General features: G+C 52.8%; 1 protein-coding gene and 1 pseudogene across 5 annotated transcripts; both read right to left on the bottom strand.

Moving 5' to 3' along the window:
- Positions 1-1,456: 1,456 nt before the first annotated feature.
- Positions 1,457-12,202, bottom strand: LOC120619655 (putative serpin A13). 5 transcript variants are annotated; one of them, XM_039884125.1, is made up of 6 exons: positions 11,557-12,202; positions 8,343-8,942; positions 6,718-6,988; positions 6,018-6,138; positions 4,212-4,478; positions 1,495-4,167 (listed from the first exon to the last, which is right to left on the bottom strand). In XM_039884125.1, exons 2-5 carry the CDS (start codon positions 8,923-8,925, stop codon positions 4,269-4,271), a joined length of 1,185 nt encoding a protein of 394 aa, XP_039740059.1. In that variant the 5' UTR covers positions 8,926-8,942; positions 11,557-12,202; the 3' UTR covers positions 1,495-4,167; positions 4,212-4,268. The 5 variants fall into 5 exon arrangements, with proteins under 5 accessions (XP_039740058.1, XP_039740057.1, XP_039740059.1 ...); XM_039884124.1 differs by lacking the exon at positions 11,557-12,202 and having other exon boundaries at positions 1,457-4,167; positions 6,018-6,099; positions 8,343-10,047; XM_039884123.1 differs by lacking the exon at positions 11,557-12,202 and having other exon boundaries at positions 1,461-4,167; positions 6,718-6,985; positions 8,343-10,046.
- Positions 12,203-14,963: 2,761 nt separating this feature from the next.
- Positions 14,964-17,577, bottom strand: LOC120619777 (alpha-1-antichymotrypsin-like; annotated as a pseudogene).
- Between the last annotated feature and the right edge of the window lie 3,249 nt (positions 17,578-20,826).

Below are 20,826 nucleotides of genomic sequence, written 5' to 3'. Positions count from 1 at the left end.
CCCTCCCCCAGGCTCAGGGCAATCAGAGGCCCGGATGCCAAGCCTGGTTTGGGGAGATTTTCTCCAGCAGGCTCCGTGCACCCCTTGCCCGCCCCCCACCTCTTCCTGGTCCTGGCAGCTGCAAGGGGACCTCTAGACCCGCTAAGTGACGGGTCTTTAGGGGGCAGGGGGCCAGCTCCAAACTGCCTCTGGAAACAATTTCTTGCTTTACTTGGGGAGTCTGTGAAATTTTCTCTCCTGTCTCTCCGCTGCCTTTCTCTGCGGCTGTCCCCAGGGTTCAGCTTTCCCTCCTGCCCCAGCCCCCAGCCAGCCTGCCGTGTGTGTGTGTGTGTGTGTGTGTGTGCGCGCGCGCGCGCACGCGCGTGTGCGTGAGTGTGTCAGACAGAGGTTGGCAGTGTCAACACCTCTCTCACTCTCTCTTCGACCTCTATCTCCCTGTCCTCTGTTCCTCCTGCAAGATCAGCCTCGGTCTACCATGGGTCAGCCAGCCAGCACGGCCGATGGCCCACCCTGGCCGGGGCACGGCCTCTGGTCCCTGAGAGATCCCGAGGTGGCTCGGACACGGTCCGGTGGGCTGCAGGCATGAGAGGTGGACACTGAAACCACAATGCCCGGGAGGGAGGGGTCCAAGCTCAGCAGAGGTGTGGGGAGCCCCGAGGGATTTAGGGCAGACATCGCTTCCATTCGGGAGACTCCAAGCAGGGAGTTACTCAAGCCTCGGTCCCTGAGTTTGTTCCGCGGTGGAACGCAAGGCCTCCCTTTCTCTCCTCCCTCACAGGGTTGTAGGGAGAACTGAAGAACGATGTTCGGTCCTGACACGGCGCCTGTTAGGGGGCCAGTGTCCTCACAGCCTCCGTCTGACAGATGTGTTTGCTCACAGTCGAGGACCCCGCGTCTTTCTTTCTTTCCACACGGCCCCTGCCTCCCCCTCCTCCATGTCAAGCTAAATCTGTCTTTGATTTGCCTTCTGCCACAGGCACGACTTTCTGACATGCTGCCCCGTTGTGATCAGCTCCACCGTGACCTCCCCGAAGGCAGGGACTGTGTCAGGCTCACCTGTGTGGAACAGGAAGATCTGTCTCAACACGACCTGTGTTGCTGCTGTGTTCATTTGTGCTTGCTTGTTCCTGAAGGCCCACGAGTCTTCCGGCTTTGTTTTTGCAGAACTTTTGGGTCATAGAACCGAGAACCACGTCACCAGGCCACCAGAGGGCCCCCTCCGACTTTGGTGCTGTGGACACCTGAGTTCATACTGGTGGCTCGCATCTGCTAGATCATCCCTCGGGCCGTGGATGGAGACAGAGGGCTGATCAAATCAGAGGGACAAACAGGTCCAAGCCCCTAAACCCCAGAAGGGAGGGGGGTGGGGTGCAGGAGCACTTCACTCCATCACAAAGGGCCACTCAGGAATAGGTGGCAATGGCCTGTCAATCAAGCTAAAGCAAACTGCTAGGTAAAATTTGTTCTTCAAAAACAATAAAACGATACCTTCAAAACAATAGAACTGAAAATTCTGCATACAGGTACAGTTTTATATGACTGAAAAGCAGCCAAATACCAAAGATGACTGAGTTTAATTATCATCGTGTGTATCTGGGTGTCTGTTGATGGGTCAATAATGTTTGGATGAGAAGTAAAATAAAAATAGGTAAGTCACAAATCTTTATATATTTCCCGTAACATTTATTTTTGTCTTTATTTCAGCAAAATCGCTGACACTGTCATTGTAATAATGATCTTCATATAAATTGGCTCTATGGACAGAAATAGTCTAAAAGATGAGTCTTGCTCATTTTTTATAAAATGCGGTCAAACATTTCTGAAACTGTAGTCCTGTGATTTAAGCTGCTTCCTCACTGCCATCTTCTCTCTCTGGGGACAGTCTCGTGTTTGCCTGGGATTTCAGTGCAGGCTACAGCCCAGCACCTTGTCCTGGGCCACCTTAGGGATCCTGCAGACCACCCTCCACTCTGCCCAGCTGCCTTCTCGACCAACCGCATGCTTCATTCACTCTACACATTGTTGACAGCTTGGTATTTTTTAAAATTATGTTCGTTGTCAACATTCAAAAGTAGAAACATTTTCACATAAAACCCTGGTTATTTAGTTTCTCTTAAAACTTGAAAGCCAGCAAATCTGGGACACCTTTCTGCAAGGCAATATTCAAGCGAGGTTGGCAGGAGCTGAGGCAGAGGTTGTGTGTGTGTGGGTCCCCCATAGCCAATCATCAAAAATAAGAGAACCCCCAGTTTTGGTCTGTGCACATGGTCACTCAAGATATAAATGACCTTCCTCTGCCTCTCTTGCAGCTAGGCACACCACGTGACTAGGTCTGGCCAATAGGGTATGAGCTGAAGAGATGTGTATAATTGGCATGTATAGCTGGAAGGTGATGACACTGATAGGTGTCTTCAAACATCCAGAAGAAGACGACAGCCTAGGGATGGCAGGCCCACAATTTCGAAGAAGCCAGGGTCCCAGACAACTCGGTGAAGCAGAGCTACCTCCCCACTTCTATGCGAGCTCAAAATTCTAATTTCTATTTTGTCTAAGCCGCTGTTGCAGGCGGGCCACCCCTGGGTGCCCCCTGTAAGTGAGGCTCCACTCTCCAGTTCACCGCGGTCCCCACCACTCCTCATGCTTCCCCAATACCAAGGTCGGCTGACATCTGCTTCTGAACTTGTACTGTTACTTTTCCCCCTAATCCCTGCCTATTATTCACCTGGCCTCATAGGCATTTGAGTTTGGGACCCCATTGTCAACCCTCAAGGAAACGAAAGAGAAGACACATCATTTTCTGGTATTTTGGGGCTGCTCACTCCTCTTTTTCAGGAGATACTCTCAGTGACTCCGGGGCTCCCCCTTCTGGGGAAGCTAATTTTACTGACTCGTTGGTGCTTGCAGGCACCTTCTCACTCGAGAAAAACAAATTGGTAAATTTTATCTCTGGCAGTAAATGCGAAATGAAGGTTAACTGGGAGTCACGCGTTACAGACTCGTGACCAGCGTTCAGCGTGGTTCTTCGTGTCTGCTGGCCACCCGCACTGCTGCTCTGGAGGGGAGGGGGGCAGGTATCTAGAGAGAGCCAGGGGCGGGGCTTGGTCTTGGGGGTGTCTGGCCCCAAAGCCTGTGCGACTCCCTCCTGTGCAGTCGGGAGATGCAGGGGCAGGAGCCAGCCGACAGCCAAAGTCCCAGTTGCAGTGACTGACATGGAGCATGGCCCACAGATAGTCACAAGCCCCCAAGGTATGTCTAGAATGGGCAAAAGGCCTTTATTTAGGATACTCATTTTCTATGGAAATGCTGATTAGTAGGTGGCCCTAAAGAAAATTTTGTCTGCAGGCTTCAAAAGGATTTTGCCAAAATCGTGCTCAGCCCCATGAATGTTGGAGGGGACAGCAGAAGTCCTTTGTCACAATGAGCACACCAACTTAACTCCTCCTTGGGTCATGGGGACAGGAGCATTTAGTACCTGCTGTTCCGAGTGAGGTCACCCCACCCTCAGGCCTCAGCACCCCCGGGACCTTGTGAAGAATGCTGGACCTCAGGCCCTAGCCCAGACCTATTGAATCAAAATCCGTTTTTTCCCAAGATGCCAAGGGATTTGTGCACACAAACAAGTTTGAGAACCACTGATTTAGCAAACTGGATGAGAATGGAAGGAGTTAAGCTTCTAAATAAAACACATCTGAACTCCAGCTATGATACCTACTAGCTGAGTGACCTTGTGCATTTGTCTTAAGCTTTGAGTCTCAGCTATTAAAAGAGAGAAATAACATTAGGTACAACCATATGAAGTTGTCCTTTTCTGTGGGTAAAAAAAAGAAGGCCAAATATAATCAATTTCATATGGTTCAACCTAATACTTATCTTGTTGCGTTGTTGTGAGAATTAATTTTAAAATGAGATAAAGTATATAAAACACCTAATAGAAATCAAAGGCATAACCTTGATCTCGCTTACTTCCCTCGTCTCATAAGCCTCCATGAAAATCGCCCAAAAGAACCAGGTTGTACATAATCTCTCAAACCTGATTCTGCAACAGAAGCTTTGGCACGTGGGCCAGTTGGTTATTTTACGACTGCGTGAAGCTTGTGCGAGGGTAGCTGCGTCATCCCATTTCATTTCTAGGTGAAGAAATGGAATCCTGGATGATGTCTCCATGACCATACGGAGACTCGGATGCTGACTCGGTCCCCAGAGTAGGGGACCCCAGAGTGGTCCCCCACTCTGTTCTCTTGGGGTTGTCCAGCACGTGTATGGGAACCTTACCCCAGTGGGTTTACAATCTTCCCTAGGAAAAGCAAGCTTCCTGTTTCCATGTGGAAAGTCATCATCAAGAAGGGACGATTGAACTCAACGCCGGGAGGGGACGTGGGGCTGAGGTCGGGCGGAGACCTGGGAGTGAGCTGGATGCTGGTGGCAGCAGCAGCCTTTGAGCCCTCCTCGTCCAGAGTCATCGCAGCCCTGTGAGTGATCTGCAAGGAGATTTCTGGAATCATTAATTGACCCACTAGAAAGGCTCAACCAGGTGTTAATTTTCGTAACATTTTTTTCTATTCCGTTGTTTAATCCCATACTTAACCATCCGTTCACTTCCCTGGTCACTTATTTTTCGATTCACTCTTTGGATTGTGGGTTTCATCACCACCCGGTATGTTACAGATCTGTTTGTTTATTGTGCCTTCCCATCCCGTGCACTAGGTTATAACTGGCTCCGTTCACTTCTCTGTCCCTGAACCTAGTCTATGCCTGGGACCTAGTAAGCGCTCACTACCATCACATGGCCTTCACCGTCACTGCTGTCTGTGGCAGATCACTTAACCTGAAGTCAGGGGATCGGGTTCTATATATCCCCAGGTGATGTGCTCTGGGACAGGTGATGGGGTCCAGGACCCTTATTTATTCAATGAAGCAACCAAGGCTTAGTAAAGTGGGATGGCTTGCCTAAGGTCACACAGCCAGGACAGGACAAAGCCAGGGCTCAGACTCGGATCTGTTTGGCTTCAAAGCCCACACTCCCTCACGCACCCTCCGCTGTCCTGTCTAGAATATATGTGACATGGAGGTCACTTTTTGCTGTTCGACAAAGAGAACGCAAGCCTTTGGTGTCACATGATCTGACTTGGCTCAAGGGCTGGCTTGACACTAAGCAGCAGTCGTGACCTGGGGTGAATTTCTTGGCCTCTCTAAGCCTCAGTTTCTTTATCTGTCAAATGGGGATGACAGCACTTACCGCATCGGTGTACTGCGAGGTGCTGGCAAGGCATAGAGTGATGCTCAGTGAGCATCCAACGAAAGTGGCCTGAGAGGTAAGGCTGATGGTGCCTGTGAGCTACGAGCTCTCTCCACCCCCACTCCCCGATTTGCCCTCAGCCCTCTGCTTCCTCCTTCTGTGATCGTCCAACTTGAACGCATGGCCCTGGGCATTTCCTTCTGTTCTCTGTTCCTAGGGCCCGGTCTGACCTGTGTTTCTCTACAGATCTTTCTAGATCTTTCTAGAGCACAGATATGACCATGCTTAAAACCCCTGAGTGTATCCCATTTGGCCTCAGGATAGAGTCCCTGGTCATCAGAATGGATTCCAGGGTCTTCCAGGGTCTTCCAGGGCCTCAGCTCCATCTAGATGGGGGACCCTTAGTTCCCCGAGGCACTTGCCTTCCTCCCCAGGCTGTCCCCATGTTCTCTCTCAGTCCCTTCTTTACACAGCTTGTCCTCAGGCCCAAGCCCAGGAATGTCCTTCCGAGAGCTCCCCCTGTACCTTGGTGGTGGGAGGGCTCATCACCACCTTCCCTCTCCTTGTCTGTCACCTGAGGGCAGGAATGGGGACTTATTTTCCTGGTCATGGCAGCAGGTGTGCCATACTGTGGAAACAACGCAGAGAAGCAAACAGTAACTGGCAAAGTTACAGGAGACAGCGCTGCCCGTCTTTAAGGAGATACTGGACATCTTCTTCCAGTAGATGCCAAAAGACATCGAGACCCCACGGGCACCCCGAAACCCACTTCCCAGCTTACTTTAGAGATGTTCAGTCCAGGCTGCCCGGGGAGGCCTCCGCCCACAGCCACTCGTGGGAGAAGCAGCTCCAGTCCTGAGGTGCTGGCAATGGAAAATTTGGGGAAATAGAAATCGAGTTCTCTGTGGAGAGACAGAAGTGGTTTGCTGTTGAGACCTCGAAAGGGTCTGTGCATGTCACGCACATCTCCGGCCTCCCCTCGGGCCTCCCTTCCGGCCTCTCCTCCGACCTCCCCTCGGCCTCTGCCCCCCCGGCCAGCCCCAGGACTGCAGCCTTCTCTGCCTCTGCCCCGCGCCTGGTCTTGCTGCTCCTGTGGCACCCCGTCTCCAAGGGAGAGAGCTTCCTAAAATGCACACTGTCCTCCATTCAACATCCGTGCTGGGCCCCCTCGCCTCCCTCCCTCAGCTCTGGCCCATCATGGGGCTGCCCAGGTTGGTAGGAGAGCTAGGACTAGAACCAGCCTCCAGACTCCTGGCCCCACCCTCATACCTTCAGGGAGGCCCTGGGGTGACAGTGCCCTGGGGTTGATGGTGCTTTGGGGGTGACAGTGCTCCGGGGGGTTGACAGTACCCTGAGGGCGACAGTATCCTGGGAGTGACAGTGTCCCATGAGGTGACAATCACTGAGGGGCACTGCGTGGTGACTGGGCGAGGAGGCAGGGACCCGCCTCCCCAGGACTCGGCTGTGAGCAGTCTGTCTACCTTGTCCTGAGTGAACTGTCCCACTTGATCAGCGTTTCGGGCAGCAGGCCGTCTTCCAGCTTCCCCAGCTTGCCCCGGTGGGGGAAGATGAAGAAGGCGGTGGCGTCCCCGGCGAGGTCCATGTGCAGCACGGAGCAGTGCAGCTCGGGGTCGTGCAGAAAGCGGTGGCGGGCCTTCTGCTTCATCATGGGCACCTGCACGGCCCTGCGCTCATCCACAAAGAAGTCCCTCAGCGTGGTGGCCCTCGGGTCGAAGGGCCGCACCCACCCTGCTGAGGGAGAGAGAAATGCCAAAATCACCCTCGGAAAACCCGAGAACAGGCTCAGAGGTGGCCTTTCTGGCAGCCCGTGGGGACGGGGTGTCTGGACGCGGGCTGCCACGCCCAGCTTTGTAACTCCCTCTTGTCCTGTGTTACCTGTGTGACCCCGGGGGCTGAGCGCTTGACTGCCCTGAGCTCCTGTCACCTCGTTTGTAAGAAGGGACAAACACTATCACACTAGCATAATAGTATTATGAGAGCGCAAACACTATTTCACTGTCTGGTCTCAGCCTCTCTCAGGCGTGGTTAATTTTAAAGAAAAAATGTATCACTGTGGTGCAAATGGCTCTGGGCGCGGGCGTGGACCTGACAGCCAGGCTCTGCCTTGCTTTGGGGTCTAGGGCGAGTTACCTAACATCGTGCCTCAGTTTCCCCACCCCTCAAGTGGATGTAATAATATCCACCTTCTCAAGTTACAAAGAGAATTCAACAAAAAATAATATGCCCAGTAACTGGCATGGTAATAGAGACGTCACATTTAGATTGTGTGTGTGTACAAACACGCTTGCATAAAACACACGATAAATATTCATAGACGTATATTGGAGTAGTGCCTTACTGCCTCGGGGCAAAAAACTTTTCTCCTTTAAAAAAAAAAATCTGTCTTCTCATCTGTAAAATGGGAATGTTAACCTGAGCCTCATCTGCTTCATCCAGGTGAGCAGGTCAAGTGAGAGCGTGTCTGCGGGTCCCTCGAGACCCGCGAAGCACTGTACAGAATGCGGACTGCACACATCTGCTGAGTTAAGGAGCGGGGTTAAGGAGCAAGGCATACACCTGACTGGCTCTTTTGGAAAAAATAAAGGGTCTCTTGCTTTAGGGTTCTTCCTGCTCTAATCGATGCCTCCTGGACCTGCCAGAGGAGGGAACTTATGTGCCTTGATTCAGTGTTGCTTACAGGGTTACTCAAAGTGGAGATCACAGCCCTCCTGAAGCAGAATCACCTGTGCAGGGAAGTGGGGAGAGCTTCTTCAAATGCAGGGTCTCGGATCCCTGACTTACCTGTCCCCGAAATCAGAATCTCCTGGGGGTGAATGCAGCTCCCCAGGGTGTTCTTACGTAAGTCGGAAAAGTCCTTCACTGAAAAATCTCATCGAGTAGCATTAAAATGGGACAGCTGATGAGTTCCCCATCACTTGAGATACTCAAGCAGAGGCATCAAGGATTCGGTGGCAGACACTGAGGAATGCCTCCTCTAACTAAGTCATCAGGGAAGGCTTCCGGATGCTGTGAGGAGTGAGGCCACGGTGTGGTCGGAGCCCTAGCTCCTGGAAGGAGATGCCCCATAGGACCCTCACTCCCTTACCTCTGAGAAGCACGTGATCCACCAGAACCGCTGCAGTTTCATTCTTGAGCTCCTCCACCCAGGCCCCCAGCGCCCCCTCTGTCCGCTTCGCTACATACTCATGGATGTGTTTCTGGGCCCCCGCCAGGTCCTGGGTGGCCCCTGGGCCCAGGCCGCTGAACCTGTGCTGGCCCACAGTCAGGAGGAGATGGGGGTCCTGCACAGGGAGCCTGAGCAGCAGGTCCTGGAAGCCCTCCTGGATCTCGGCCTCGGACACCACGGTGAGGTTGAACCCCAGGCCCTCCAGGAGTCGGGCCCTGCTGGCTGCCGGGGCCCCGAGAAAGAGTGTGGCCAAGGCCAAGGAGATGCTTGCTGGGGAGAAGAGAATGTTCTTTCCGGGGGCGTCCGAAGCCAACCGTCTGTAGAGGTTGAAGGCAAAGTCTATGTTGCTCACGGAAAGTTTGTGGCAGGGCAGGGAGGGCCCGGAGGCGCTGTCCTGGGGGCTGCCGTCCATGGAGTCAGAATCTTCCCGGTTAACCAGGGCCAGACAGTGAACCGCAGCCAGCAGCGCAGGGACCAGCAGCCACCACTGAGGGGCCTCCATCCTCTGGCGTCCTGGGTCTGGAAGCAAGGGCATGGAAAGACAGCAACGATGACAGCAGTGAGAGCAATCGCTGATCCTGTGGAGCATCTGCTCTGTGCCTGTCGCTGTGCAAAGCCCTCCCCAGGCGCGGCCCTCCTTCATCCTCACCACAGTCCAATGAGGGAGGCACCGTTTTTACACCCTCCTTTGATAGATGAGAAATCGGAGGTCAAGCAGCTGGCAGGCGGTGGAGCCAGGACTTGAACCCAGAGCCTTGGGGGTGGGGATTCGTGATGGGATGAGAGGGACACCCGAGCAGACACACACTGCCCACCCGCTGGGGGCGCCCTGGCTGCAGGATGGGCCATCCTGGGTTCTGGAGGCCGCCCTGGTCTCAAGTCAGCTGGGTCTTTTCCAGATGCTTCTGTGGCTTCAGGGGCCCCTCTGGCCTCTGGGGGTCAGGGGTGGGAAGCTCCACCGAGTCCCCTCCTTCCCACCCCTGCTGCTTCCTGCTCACGCTCAGAGAACGCCTGTCCTCTGAGGATTCAGAGCCCCTCCTCCAGCTGACTCCTATTCACTGAGCCCGGCTGGGCCTGTTTCTCAGCCTGGCCTTGGCCTTGCGGAGAGCTCCTGAGGACAGAGGGGCAGGGAGCAGTCCTAGCGACCTGGGCTCGGCTCAGCCTCTGGGCCTAAATAGGAGCCCAGCGACCTTCATCACGTTACTTTCCCTCTTGGGGTGTCCGCTTCTCTGAGGGGCGGTGCTAAGAAACCCCCATGTCACAGGGTTATAGAAACTCAAAGCGATGGTGTGCCACGCTGACGCTGCCCAGGGCCTGGGGTCGGCCTGGCCCCAGGAAGCCGCAGATATGACTCTCTGGGTGAAGCTGAGGCCTTCCCTCTGCCTCCTATGACCCAGCAGATCTCAGCAGACCCCAGGATTTATTTTAGTAAAGGCCTAAGCTGACTCTGGGCTCTACGGAGGAAGCCATTGTCATTCTTTTAAGAGATAAGATTTAAAAATTTGTTCGCGTCCTGCTCGAGACCTGCAGTGACTCCCTTCACACCGAGAAGAATCCCCATATGCCTCGCACCCCTAAGAGGCCCCGCCGTGCACCTCTGACCATCCTTCCCCTCCCTCCCTCTGCTCTAACCCCTGGTATTCTTGCTATTCGAGAACTTGGCAAGCTCGATCCTGCCTCAGGACCTTTGCACTTGCCAGGGGCTGCCCAGAGCAGCCTTTCTCCAGCCTTTTCCACCCCCGCCCCCACTTCACTCGGTTCTCTACTCGAAGGTCGCCTCCTCAGACACCGCACACACTGGAGTGATATCATGCATTTGTCTGGCTTCTTCACTTGAAGGTAAGATCCACGAAGACAGACGTTCTGTCTCTGTCATTCCCTGCTCAGTTCCTAGTGTTCAAAAGGGTCGCTCAGTCAGTGTTTGTTGAAAGAACAAACGTGCCATGGGCCACGGCTTGGAAAGCCTCGTCCCAGGCCTTCGGCCCTCCCCCTGGAGCACGAGCATGTCCCTGGTCCTCTGGGACCCTGTCTCGACAGGGAACCTTTCCTAGCTGCCCCTGCCACAACCCTCTTGGCCCCATTTGTCCACTCCGGGTAATCATTGACAGAATTAATCGCCATCACACCCCTCCCCACATCCTGCCTCTGGTTTTCCATATGACCTTGGGCGGTCCTGGACCTTTCTAAACTTGTTCTCTTGTCTGTAAAGGGAAGAAGCAATGAAACTCAGTCTCAGTAAATATTTGTTCCATATCGTTTGTTTGTCGTCAGAGAACAGGCGGGTCTCCATTTGTCCATTTGCCGGGTAATTTGCTTTGGTGAATCTCTTGACTTTGATGAGAAGTTCATTCCCTTATTACATTTAACATTCGTTTGCTGAACAAATGTCGATTGAAAGTGTGTGGGGATTTGAACTAGCTGCTGGGGATGCAGGAAGGATGAGACACAGCTGCTCCCTCGGGGGCCTTGGGTTCACTGGGGACAGACACACAGAATTCACACAGAACAGTAGGAGCATTGTGGGTAGGTCCCAAACACCACAGAGCTTTTGAGCCAACAGGGGGCCGTGATTCAATGCCGACATTGTACAGATGGGAAAACTGAGGCCCAAAGAGAAGCTTGTTCGTTCGTTTGTTGACTCAGTCATTCGACACATATCGGGCGGTCAGGACGCAAGGAACTGGCAGCCTGGGCCCTGTCCGGAAGGAGCTCGCCAGCTGTTGCCAGAGATGGAAATGCAGAGAGCCGATTATAGTAGTCAGAGGTGACTGCTTACACAGGGTGAATGGGGAGCCTGCAGGAGGCAGGGAGTTCCTGGAAGGCTTCCTGGAGGAGGTGGCCCTGAGCTGAGACTGGAAGATGGATCAGGAGAGAGCCAGGAAAGGGGTTTCAGCAGAGGGAAGAGCATGCTCAAAATCATAGAGGCAGGCTGAGCCAGTACTGCTCCAGACTGTTGTCTGCGTGTGCATCTCTTGGAGAAGGAGAGTATTGTGTGCGTACACGTGTGTATGCGTGCATCTGTGTGTGTGCGCGCGCGCACACGTGTGTGTCTCATGATAAGATAACTTCTGGCAGGTTCACCAAGCTGGCTGGGGGCCCTTGACTCCTGCCCCACCCACAGCCCCACACTCACCTGAAGTCAAGTGCTTTCCATGAGCCTCTGAGAGAGCTGCGGAGATCCAGCAGCTCCGCTTGGCCCTTGACACAGCAGTTTGTTCCCGTGGGGAGGAGTGTGGCAGGCTGGACTTCTGGGATTAGCACAGATGGTACTGAGGTTGCCCTTGGCCCAATGTCCACCTTCGGCCCAACCAGCAGTGAGGAGACAACCCGCCCCGATGGGTCGTGTAGAAATCCATGCACGGAGAAGAGACATCTGGGACGCGCTGGCACTCTGCAGCTGGGGCCGGTGTCCCGGGGGCGAGTCTCAACTCTACCACCGTTTGCAGGCTGACGCTCTCCTGAGTCTGTTTCCTCCTTTGTCCCTCTTATCCCTCGAGTTTGCCAGGAAGATTAAATCTAGGGACACGTACGGACAGTCTTTAAAACGAATAAAAGGCTGAGCTAATTGGAGCAATGCTTCGGCCTCTCCCGATTTCATTCTTTCTTCCGACACGCATCTGTGCTTGTCACAGGAACCCAGCCCAAGTCGTAGTCCTTGCCCCCGAGGAGCTTGGGTTATGGGTCATGACTCTTTAGAAGGTCATGGTTGCTCATTCATTCCGGTTCTAATAGCGTTTTTCAATTGTAATGACTAGTCCGTCGGGGACATCAACCGAACTCTCCACTTTCAAGCAGCGTTAACGGAAAAGTTAATATGTACTCAACAGAAAGAGTATTTGCAAAACTTTTGCAACTCAAATACCTTCTTCCTGAGCTGGCTTGGTGGCAGGGAAGGCACAAAGGTGGAGAGACAGTATTTATATGGGTTAATAGGTGTGAGCCAGACTTAATCTCCCAGATTTGTTTATTACTGCTTTATTTTTACTCTCTTCATCCACGACCTGGACATAAACACCCCCACGGTCACTTCTTGTTGACATCTTAGGATCTTCAATTTTTTCTCTGGATGTTTACTCAAGAGGGAATGCCACAGGGGTCTGTCATGAGATTCATACATTCATTCATTCATTCACTCACTCACTGTGGAGTGCCCACCACATGATTACTGGGGAATAGGTACAATCCTGCCCTCAAAAATTTTTGTTTCGAATTTGGATCGTGGAAGAATGCAAACATACACGACGATGGAGAGAATGGTGTAAAGACACCACATATTCAGCAGTTTCTGTCATTATCAACATGAGGACAATATCATTTTTTCCACTCACTCTCTTTCTTCTTTGGATTTTTTTGAAGCAAATCCTGTACATCATTTCCCCTATAAGAATTTTTTAAATCCTAGCCACAACGGTGTAGATTACACCTTAAAACACCCATAGATTTTTAATATCATTAAATTTCAAGTTATTGTTTTCCTAAAGGTTCCCAAATGTTTTTTTTTTGTTTTGTAGTTGGTTTATTTGAATTAGGATCCAAATAAAGTCTACACATGGCACCTCATTAATACAGTGGCCCCCCCTTATCCACACAGGATGCCTGAAACTGCAGACGGTAAGGAATGCTGTCTATACTATGTCTTCAATACATCCACGCCTCTGATGGAGTTTCATTTTAATTTATGAATTAGGTACAGTAAGAGATTAACAACAATAACTAATATAAAATAAAACAATTATAACCATATACTACAACAAAAGCTGCGTGAGTGTGTTCTGTCTCTCTCAAATTGTCTTATTGTCCCGTGCTCATCCTTCTCCTCATGTCATGAGACGAGCGAATGCCGTTTGCAGTGTGAGGTGTTTGCAGTGTGAGGTGTTCAGCGAAATCAGAGCACCGTTCTTCCTGCTTCACGATTTCATGGGTAGGAGGCTCGTTCTTACTGCAGATCTCAGCAACCTCAGCATATGATTTTTTTTTCCTTATTAAGTTGAGAACTTCCACTTTTTCACTTAAAAAAGGACTTCATGGCTTCCTTTTGGCATATCTGAATTGCCAGCATCACGACTCTTATTCTTGGGGGCCATTATTAAGTAATCTAAGGGTGACATGAGCACAACCACGGTGCTACTGTGAGATCCTGCTACGTCCCGTGGACCCATGCATTCACCACCTTTCCCCTGACCCCCTCCCTGTCCCCGTGGTCCTGGGGTGACAACTGTCCTCTGGTCTCTCTGCCTGGTGAGCTGCCCTTCCTTAGCGGACCCCTTCAATGGGCATCACCTTTCTCTTTAGGCTCCATGGCCCTCATTTCAAGGGAACGCCTCCTCTTCAGAGCTCGTTTGCTCAGCCGAGGGGGCTGAATCCTGACAGCTTCCCTCCAGCCCAGAATTCTCTCTTGCACGTCTGAACAAATGCCTTCGCCGTCTCCTGGGAACCGCAGGGTTGGGGTGCGCCCAAATCTGAATGCATCAACTTCCCCCCGCAACACGTCGCTCCTGCTGGCCGGTGTGCTACCTTAGAGCATTCTTGGCCAGCACCAGGAGCCGAGCCCAGGTGTGGATTACTCTCCCTTCCTCTCCACCAGTTCACACCAGCTCTCATCACAGCCTTCGACTCGTCCCTGCTCTCCCTCTGCAGCTGGGATCCATTGTGACCCCAGTGCCTGCAACAGCCCCTTCAATGCCCAGCTCACAGCCCCACCCCCGCCCCGCTTCCGCACAGCAGCCACGGTCATGCTTCTCGTATGCAAATCTACTTGTATCGACTCTCTGCTTAAACTCCTTTAAAGCTGCCTGTGGCTCTAAGGAGCCATTCCAGAATCCTGACTGAACCTCCAGGCCCCCAGGGGTCTGGCAGCCCCTCCACCTCGCAGCAGCAAATGCAGACACCTCCTCAGACGGGCTGGCACTGCTTCCCACACCTCTCCTGCCCCAGCTCGGCCGTCCTTGGGCTCCTGGGCTACTTTTCATAGGATGTGGCTTCACATCCTTGGCCACAAGGGCCCCTCTGGACATGTCCTTGCATTGTCATTCCTTTTGGAAAGTGGGGTGCAGAGGAGAGTGGCAGGCTGCCCAGTTACCCACTTTTGTCCAGACTATTCTGTTTCTAGGATGCAGCGCAAGGCTCCCTGGTAATCTTGTCTCGTATTCTTGTCTCATATTTTCATCACGATTGTCCTATAGCTCTTGTTATTACCTGTTACCTCCTCCTGCTCCGCTGGGCACTGCACGCTAGCCAGGAACTTTTACCCCATTTTACCAGTGAAAAAACTGAGGGAAGAGAGTTTTAATTATTTGCCCCATAGGCAGTAAAAAGTGGAGCATGGGATGGGGTCCACCGCTGATTTTACCCCAGAATCTTCCCCTAAAGGCAGGGAGGTGGGGAAGGGTTGTAACCCAGCTCTCCTGGGCTTGGAGTCGTCCCAGGGAGGGCGATTGGATAATAAGAAATGCAGTTATGTATGCGAATTCGAGCTCATCCAAACGTCTGCCTGACCTTCATCGTTCAAGCTCCCAATGCAGAAGGGGAATCGTCCAAACTTTAAAGACTCATCTGAGTAACCACCAGGTTCTTGGCACCTGTGACTTCCGACAGGTCAGCCTGATTGATAAAGACCTGCTTCATGCCCAGCTGAGGGAGCATGTGTTCCAGATCATAGCCGCTAGAGATGGAAAACTTTGGCAGGTAGAGGTCATCTATTCATCTAGGAAATGAGAAAAATAAACGGACATCTGCTTGACTCAGTGTCCATCTACCACCCACCTCACGGTGTGGTCTGCCCTGGTTTCTCTCCAGCCACCCTCTGTTCACTGGCAATATGTATTCATTTCCCCTTCTTAATTCACAGATGATCCATTCACACCAGCAAGTGCCTACACGTACGAGGCAGCGCGCCAGGGCGGGGCTGCCGCGGTGCCCACGTCGGGCCCCGCCCCTCCCTTGGGAGATGTGCTGGGGCAGCCGCCGCCACGAGCCGCAGGAGGTGGCATCAAGCTTGAGTCTCAAATGAGAGGAAGGAGCTAGCTGGGTGAAGGGAGGGCAGGAGGCAGATGCACGAACTTGGAGAGAAAGAGGGGGTCGCTCCATGACACAGAGGGCAGCCTTCATGTAGGGGCAAGAGGGAATCAAGGGGCCGGTGAGGGGCCTAGAGGAAGGACATGAAAGGCTGCATTTGAAGGGCTTTTGAGGTCCTGAAACAGTTGAAGGTCCCCATCTTGCCTCCCCAGGGAGCTCCCAGAGGGCAGGGGCTGCTTCTGCTTCTGAGCGAGTTGGCAGAGGGTTAACTGAGTGCGCACTTGCTGTATGCTCACTCACGGGGAGTCCTAACTGCTTAATAGGCGTAACCAATCGTGCATGGCTGGGGTTGCACATGTAGCCACAGCTTCTGGAACAGGCTGAAGCGGGAGCAAAACGGGAACCCAGAGCGCAGGACGCAGGTCAGCTACGGAGAGGGGTGCTCAGTGGGGCGGTGGGAACTTCCTGCGGAGATGAGAGACCTGGGGGCTTCCTTGGACACGTGTAGGCACATCTACTGCCCGCTTTGTTTTCCACCTCTGCTGGCGTCCCCATTGTTAGAGGCAGGAAAGGAGGGGGAAGCTGGGCCGGCTGGGGAGGAGAACTTGGAGGACAGAGTCCTAGGATAGGGCAGGGCGGCAGGGAGGGAAAACTGGAGGCTGAAACACTATGGTCAGGCCTGGGTTAGTTTTACAGAGAATCCTGGTTCCGCCCTTTGATTTGCAGATGAAGGCGCGGGCCCAGGAGGGCTCGGCTGGGCCTCGGCCCGCAGCCTGGAGGGCAGCTTCTCGGTGTCTCCGCACAGAGCTTGTGTCTCAGGTGCCTTCCCACCCTCTGACTCAACGGTCACTCTCTAGGCCCCTATTTTATGTCTCTATAAGGCAGACTTTATCTGCCTGTATCTTGCCCCTCAGAACTTGCGGGCTGAGGTTTGCATTTGCCAAGTTCCTGCTCATGGGACAGGCCGGGCACTGAACCAGTAGATCTGGGAAAAGGTCCTGTCCTGGATATGGCCCTTCTCGAAGGCTCGTCCCAGATGGCGGCCATGTCATTCTTTCAAGGTTATAGGAGAGCACGGTCTCAGAGCCCTGAGACAGCCAGGCTCCTCGGAGGCTGTCTTCCTGTGAAGGTGGCCACCAGCCGCATCTGGGCCCTCCCAGAGACCGAGTCCTTGGCTGGGCGGGGACAGAGCCTAGGTCAGAAACACCTGGCGGTGTGCACAAGCAGAGAGATTTTCTGAGCATGCCCATGTCCCTTCATGGAGGAAACTCAAGACCCTTAACTCTGGGAGCTGGGCAAGTTTGAGTCAGAATAAAAAGTGCCACTCTGGCTCAGACAGAGGGTGAATGGGCTTCTCTGCAGTTACGTCCTGGGATGACAAACTGTAATTTGGAAAACCCCAGAAGAAGACAATGTCTATAGGCAGGGTGGGGCCTTGGTGCCCATGCTCCCCCCCTCACTCCCCTAAAAGGCGGAGGGCAGCCTCCTCTACACAGGTGACTGAGCCAGGACAGCAACAGCCTGAAGGCTCAGAAGTGAAATTCATTTCTCTCCGAACCGCAAGCCAGGCACCCACCTTCAGGGAAGACGTAATTCACCAGGACCATCGCTGCGTTAAGGTCAGCATGGTTGACCAACTCCACAGTATTCCCCCAGGCTTCCTCCTTCACGGTCATCGATGAGCTTTTCAGCAGGGGTGTAATTCCGGAAGTCGGTGGGGAAGGGCTCGGAGGCGTATGTCGCCTTGCCTTCCTGTCATCCCGAACTCGCCCAGCGGCTTCAGCTGCTCATCCATGAACATGGCGTTGCCCACGCTCGGCTGCAGCGAGCAGCTGGGTCGGTGGAGGCTACGCGGCAGGTGCCGGAAGACCCAGCGGATGTCTGCCTCGGGGACTGCCGTGAGGTTGGACTTGAGGCCTCCAAGGATCTCTGTCAGGGTGGTGCTGTGGGCCCCCAGCGACAGGAAGGCCGAGGCAATGGAGACATTCAGCGGGGAGAAGGTGACATTCCTGCTGGGGTTCTTAAAAGCCAACAGCTTGCAGAGGCTGAAGGCAAAGTCGCTGCGCTGGAGGCTGATCTGAGGTTGTCCACAGGTGTCCTGTTGCATTGTTCCCCCGATAATGTTCTCCTGGTCAAGCATGTCGCCCCGGAGGCTGTGGACAGTGGGGCAGAGCCCAGCCACCAGGAGTCCCAGAACCAGGGGAGATGACATCCCCTCTGCTCTCAACTCTGGGAAGCAGAGCTCCTTTAAGTCTCAGAGGGCCGGGTGGCGTCCCGATCACCTCCCACTGCCCCCCACGTGACCTGTGTCCTGGTCTCTGCCTCCGCTAGTTTCGTGACGTCCCAAGGTCAGGCATTCTCCTGGGCACCCCACGTATATGATTACCATCTGTGCTCCCTGTCACTTTGTGTGATTACTGCCATTTTTCCTCAATGGAGAAATTGGGCACAGAGAGGTGAGGGGCTTGCCCAAGGTCACACAGCAAGCACGTGCAGGAGCAGGGCTGAGAAGCCCGGTTTTCTTGGCTTCTAGGTGGGGAAGCTAGTGATGAGTGTGAGGTGCTGTCCAATCAGGGCGCATCTTTCCTTCCCCTCCTGCTTGGTGAGCAGATACCCGTCAGAGGGGACTAGAATGAGGGTTGGTGCAAAGATCAAAGGAAGGTAGAATGTACTTTTCGGCCTCTGCCGGGCTGACGGCTGCCAGTCATTTCTGCTATAAGCCCGGAAAGGGGAGAAAGCAGTGTGGGCTTCAGAGTCTCAGAGACCTGGACTGAGACTTCATTAGGCCGCTTGTGATGACAAGCAAGCGACTAAACCTCTCTGAACCTCAGTTCCTATCTCGATAAGCAGCTCGGGAGAGATAAATGATGTAAGTGCCTGGCTCCTAATAGACATTTTCTCCTGCTCCTCCGTGGAACTACGAGCCAGAGCTGTGATTCCATGGGGACAGGGGCTGGAGCCACTGCACTAAGGGAAGACCGGAGAGAGGCGGAGTTCAAAGCCTGTGACTGCACCGAACAGGATTATTTGCCTTCAGCCTCTGCCCACTCAGTCCCAGAGTGCAGAGGAAAAGAAAAGAGCTGCAGCAGGCAGTGGGAGGAGAGGAGGGAAGGAGGGGATGGAGGAGAGGAGGAGGTAGGGGAGGACGGAGAGAGGGGAGGAGGGAGGAGAGGAGGGGAGGGACACAAGTTGATTTCCATCAGGAAGGCAGTGGAGCCACTTTTGGACAAGCTCGGGGACAAAAGCAGTTCAACTGCCTCAACTGCTCACTCTCTGGCTGATGTAACCATTTCTTTGGAAAAAGAGTTAAACTTTTTTTTTTTTTTCCTCCAAAATTATTTCTGGAGATAAAGGCTTGTCTGTTTGGGCAAGTTGGCGGGCTGGCTCTGTTCCTGAGCAGCCTGTCTTTCCAGTTGCTGGACAGCAGCCTGCTTGTCTGCTTGGCTGGGGGCCTGGAGCCCCCGGGACAGCCCACACTGAGACCCTGTGCCCAGAGGGACCCAGTGCATTAATTCTGTCTGCACCACCTCTGAGAGCAGCACCCTGTGCCAGGCAAGGGGTGACACCTCCTGCTCCTTGGGAGAGTTCTCGTCCTGAAGGTGGATGCACAGCAGAACAGGGGGTACATAGCTGGCTCAAATCAGTATACAAGGGTCAGGGGGCAGAAATGACCCTAGACACCCTCGTGGCACTCCCATGCTTGCAGGTGTGAACACTCAGAGAGGAGACTGCCTTCAGAGGGCACCAGAACTGTCCCCAACTCTGGCACACCTCCTCCTGGCTCCCTGTTGTCACAGGTTCCACAGATCCAGGCCACGACCTAGAACCACCCTGGAGAAAGAATTCCCCTGCTCCCAGTATGCACCGCGTCGTGAATCACCTGCCCCAGAGGGCTGGATGTGCTTAGCGGGTTCCGAAGCTGCCGCCTGCCTGGAGCGCTGGAGTTCCCTGGGTGCTAATGCTGATTTGTCCCTGCAAAGAACTCCTCCCCTCGCTTGGGAAGTGTTGGCAGAGAAAACCAGGTGTTCTCTTCTCGGGCTGGAAATGCCCAAATGATCCTCTCTCGTAACAGGGGCTCGTTAGATCCACTTGGATAACCCAGTGGCAGGAACAGCTAACATCCTGTCTCTTCGAAACAAAATCTTTCCCTTTTTAGTTTTTTCTTTTGTTTATGAAATACATATTGATGAACATGTAAAAAACCCAGAAATATCGCCAACTATTGTCCTTAAAAAAAAAAAAAAGCCTTTGTTAGTTTTTTTTCTGTTTGTGAGATACTCATTAAGGACAATGTAAAAAAAAACCAAAATATAGAGGACATTGACAAATGTTCCCCAGGATTTTATCACCCAGGAAAGCCCCAGATGACATGTGTTGTATTTCTTATGTCATTTTTCTGTGATGTGCGTGTGTGTACGTGTGTGTGATGTAAATCTCCGTACAGAAACTCAGATTTGTTTTTTTTTAAATGCAACACTCTTTGTTTTTCTAGAGCTCAATTTGCATTCGAATCACCTCTCCCCAGTTTGCAGAGATGGGAGCGTTACTCTGAAGGCCTCAAATGTATGGAGAATACATGTGTTGTGGGGGCCTCTGGTCTCCAGCACCGTCTGTTTAAGGGGGCTGGTTACTCCTCATTTCTGACCTCGGGGTCCCCTCAGATCTCTCTCTGAGCTCATCCCAGGCTTTTCTTGGGCTCGTGGGAAAACCTTCCCCCGATCCCCAATAGTTGCAACCCTCTACCCACGACAACCTCTGACGAACTCCTGCGGGACCTCCACAGAGAGCACAGTCTGGAAACCACTGGGTTAGTAGCGAGGCAATGGCTTTGGCACCAGGTAGACCTGGATTCTGAATGTGTCACTCCCCAACTGTGTGACCTCAAAAGATTTACTGGGAAACCATCGATCTTAATCTCCTACTCTCTGAAATGCAAGGAACACTTCCTTCACGGGGTGTTTCTAAAGGTCCTACTAAACGTAAGCTCTATTGGGAGAGGATTTTTGTTTGTTTGCTTTGCGTAGTGCTGCATCCTTAGAGTCCTTAGTAAATATTTGTTGACTATAAAGCACTGTGATGAACACATGGAGTTTGATTCCATCTTTCCTGAAATGATGAGTTATGTCCTTTTAGGCTCCAAATATTTTCAGACTTCAATATATGTTTTTAAGTTATGCAGAACCCCAAAGAAACAGTGGCCAGAATAAGACTGCAGTTTATTTGTCTCTTGTGTAAGTCCAGATGGAGGCAGTGGGTTGACCTGGTGGCTTCACTTTGTGAGGGACCCAGGCTCCTTCCATCTTGTTGCTCTGCCATTATTGGTGTTTGTTTGCCAGGTCCAAGATGGCTAGTCCCCATATTCGCCTCCAGTCAATAGGAAGGACAAAAG

The sequence above is a fragment of the Pteropus medius genome, unplaced genomic scaffold, assembly GCF_902729225.1.
Source record: "Pteropus medius unplaced genomic scaffold, Ma_sr-lr_union100, whole genome shotgun sequence".
NCBI lineage: Eukaryota > Metazoa > Chordata > Mammalia > Chiroptera > Pteropodidae > Pteropus > Pteropus medius.
This window is presented reverse-complemented; position numbering and strand designations above follow the sequence as displayed.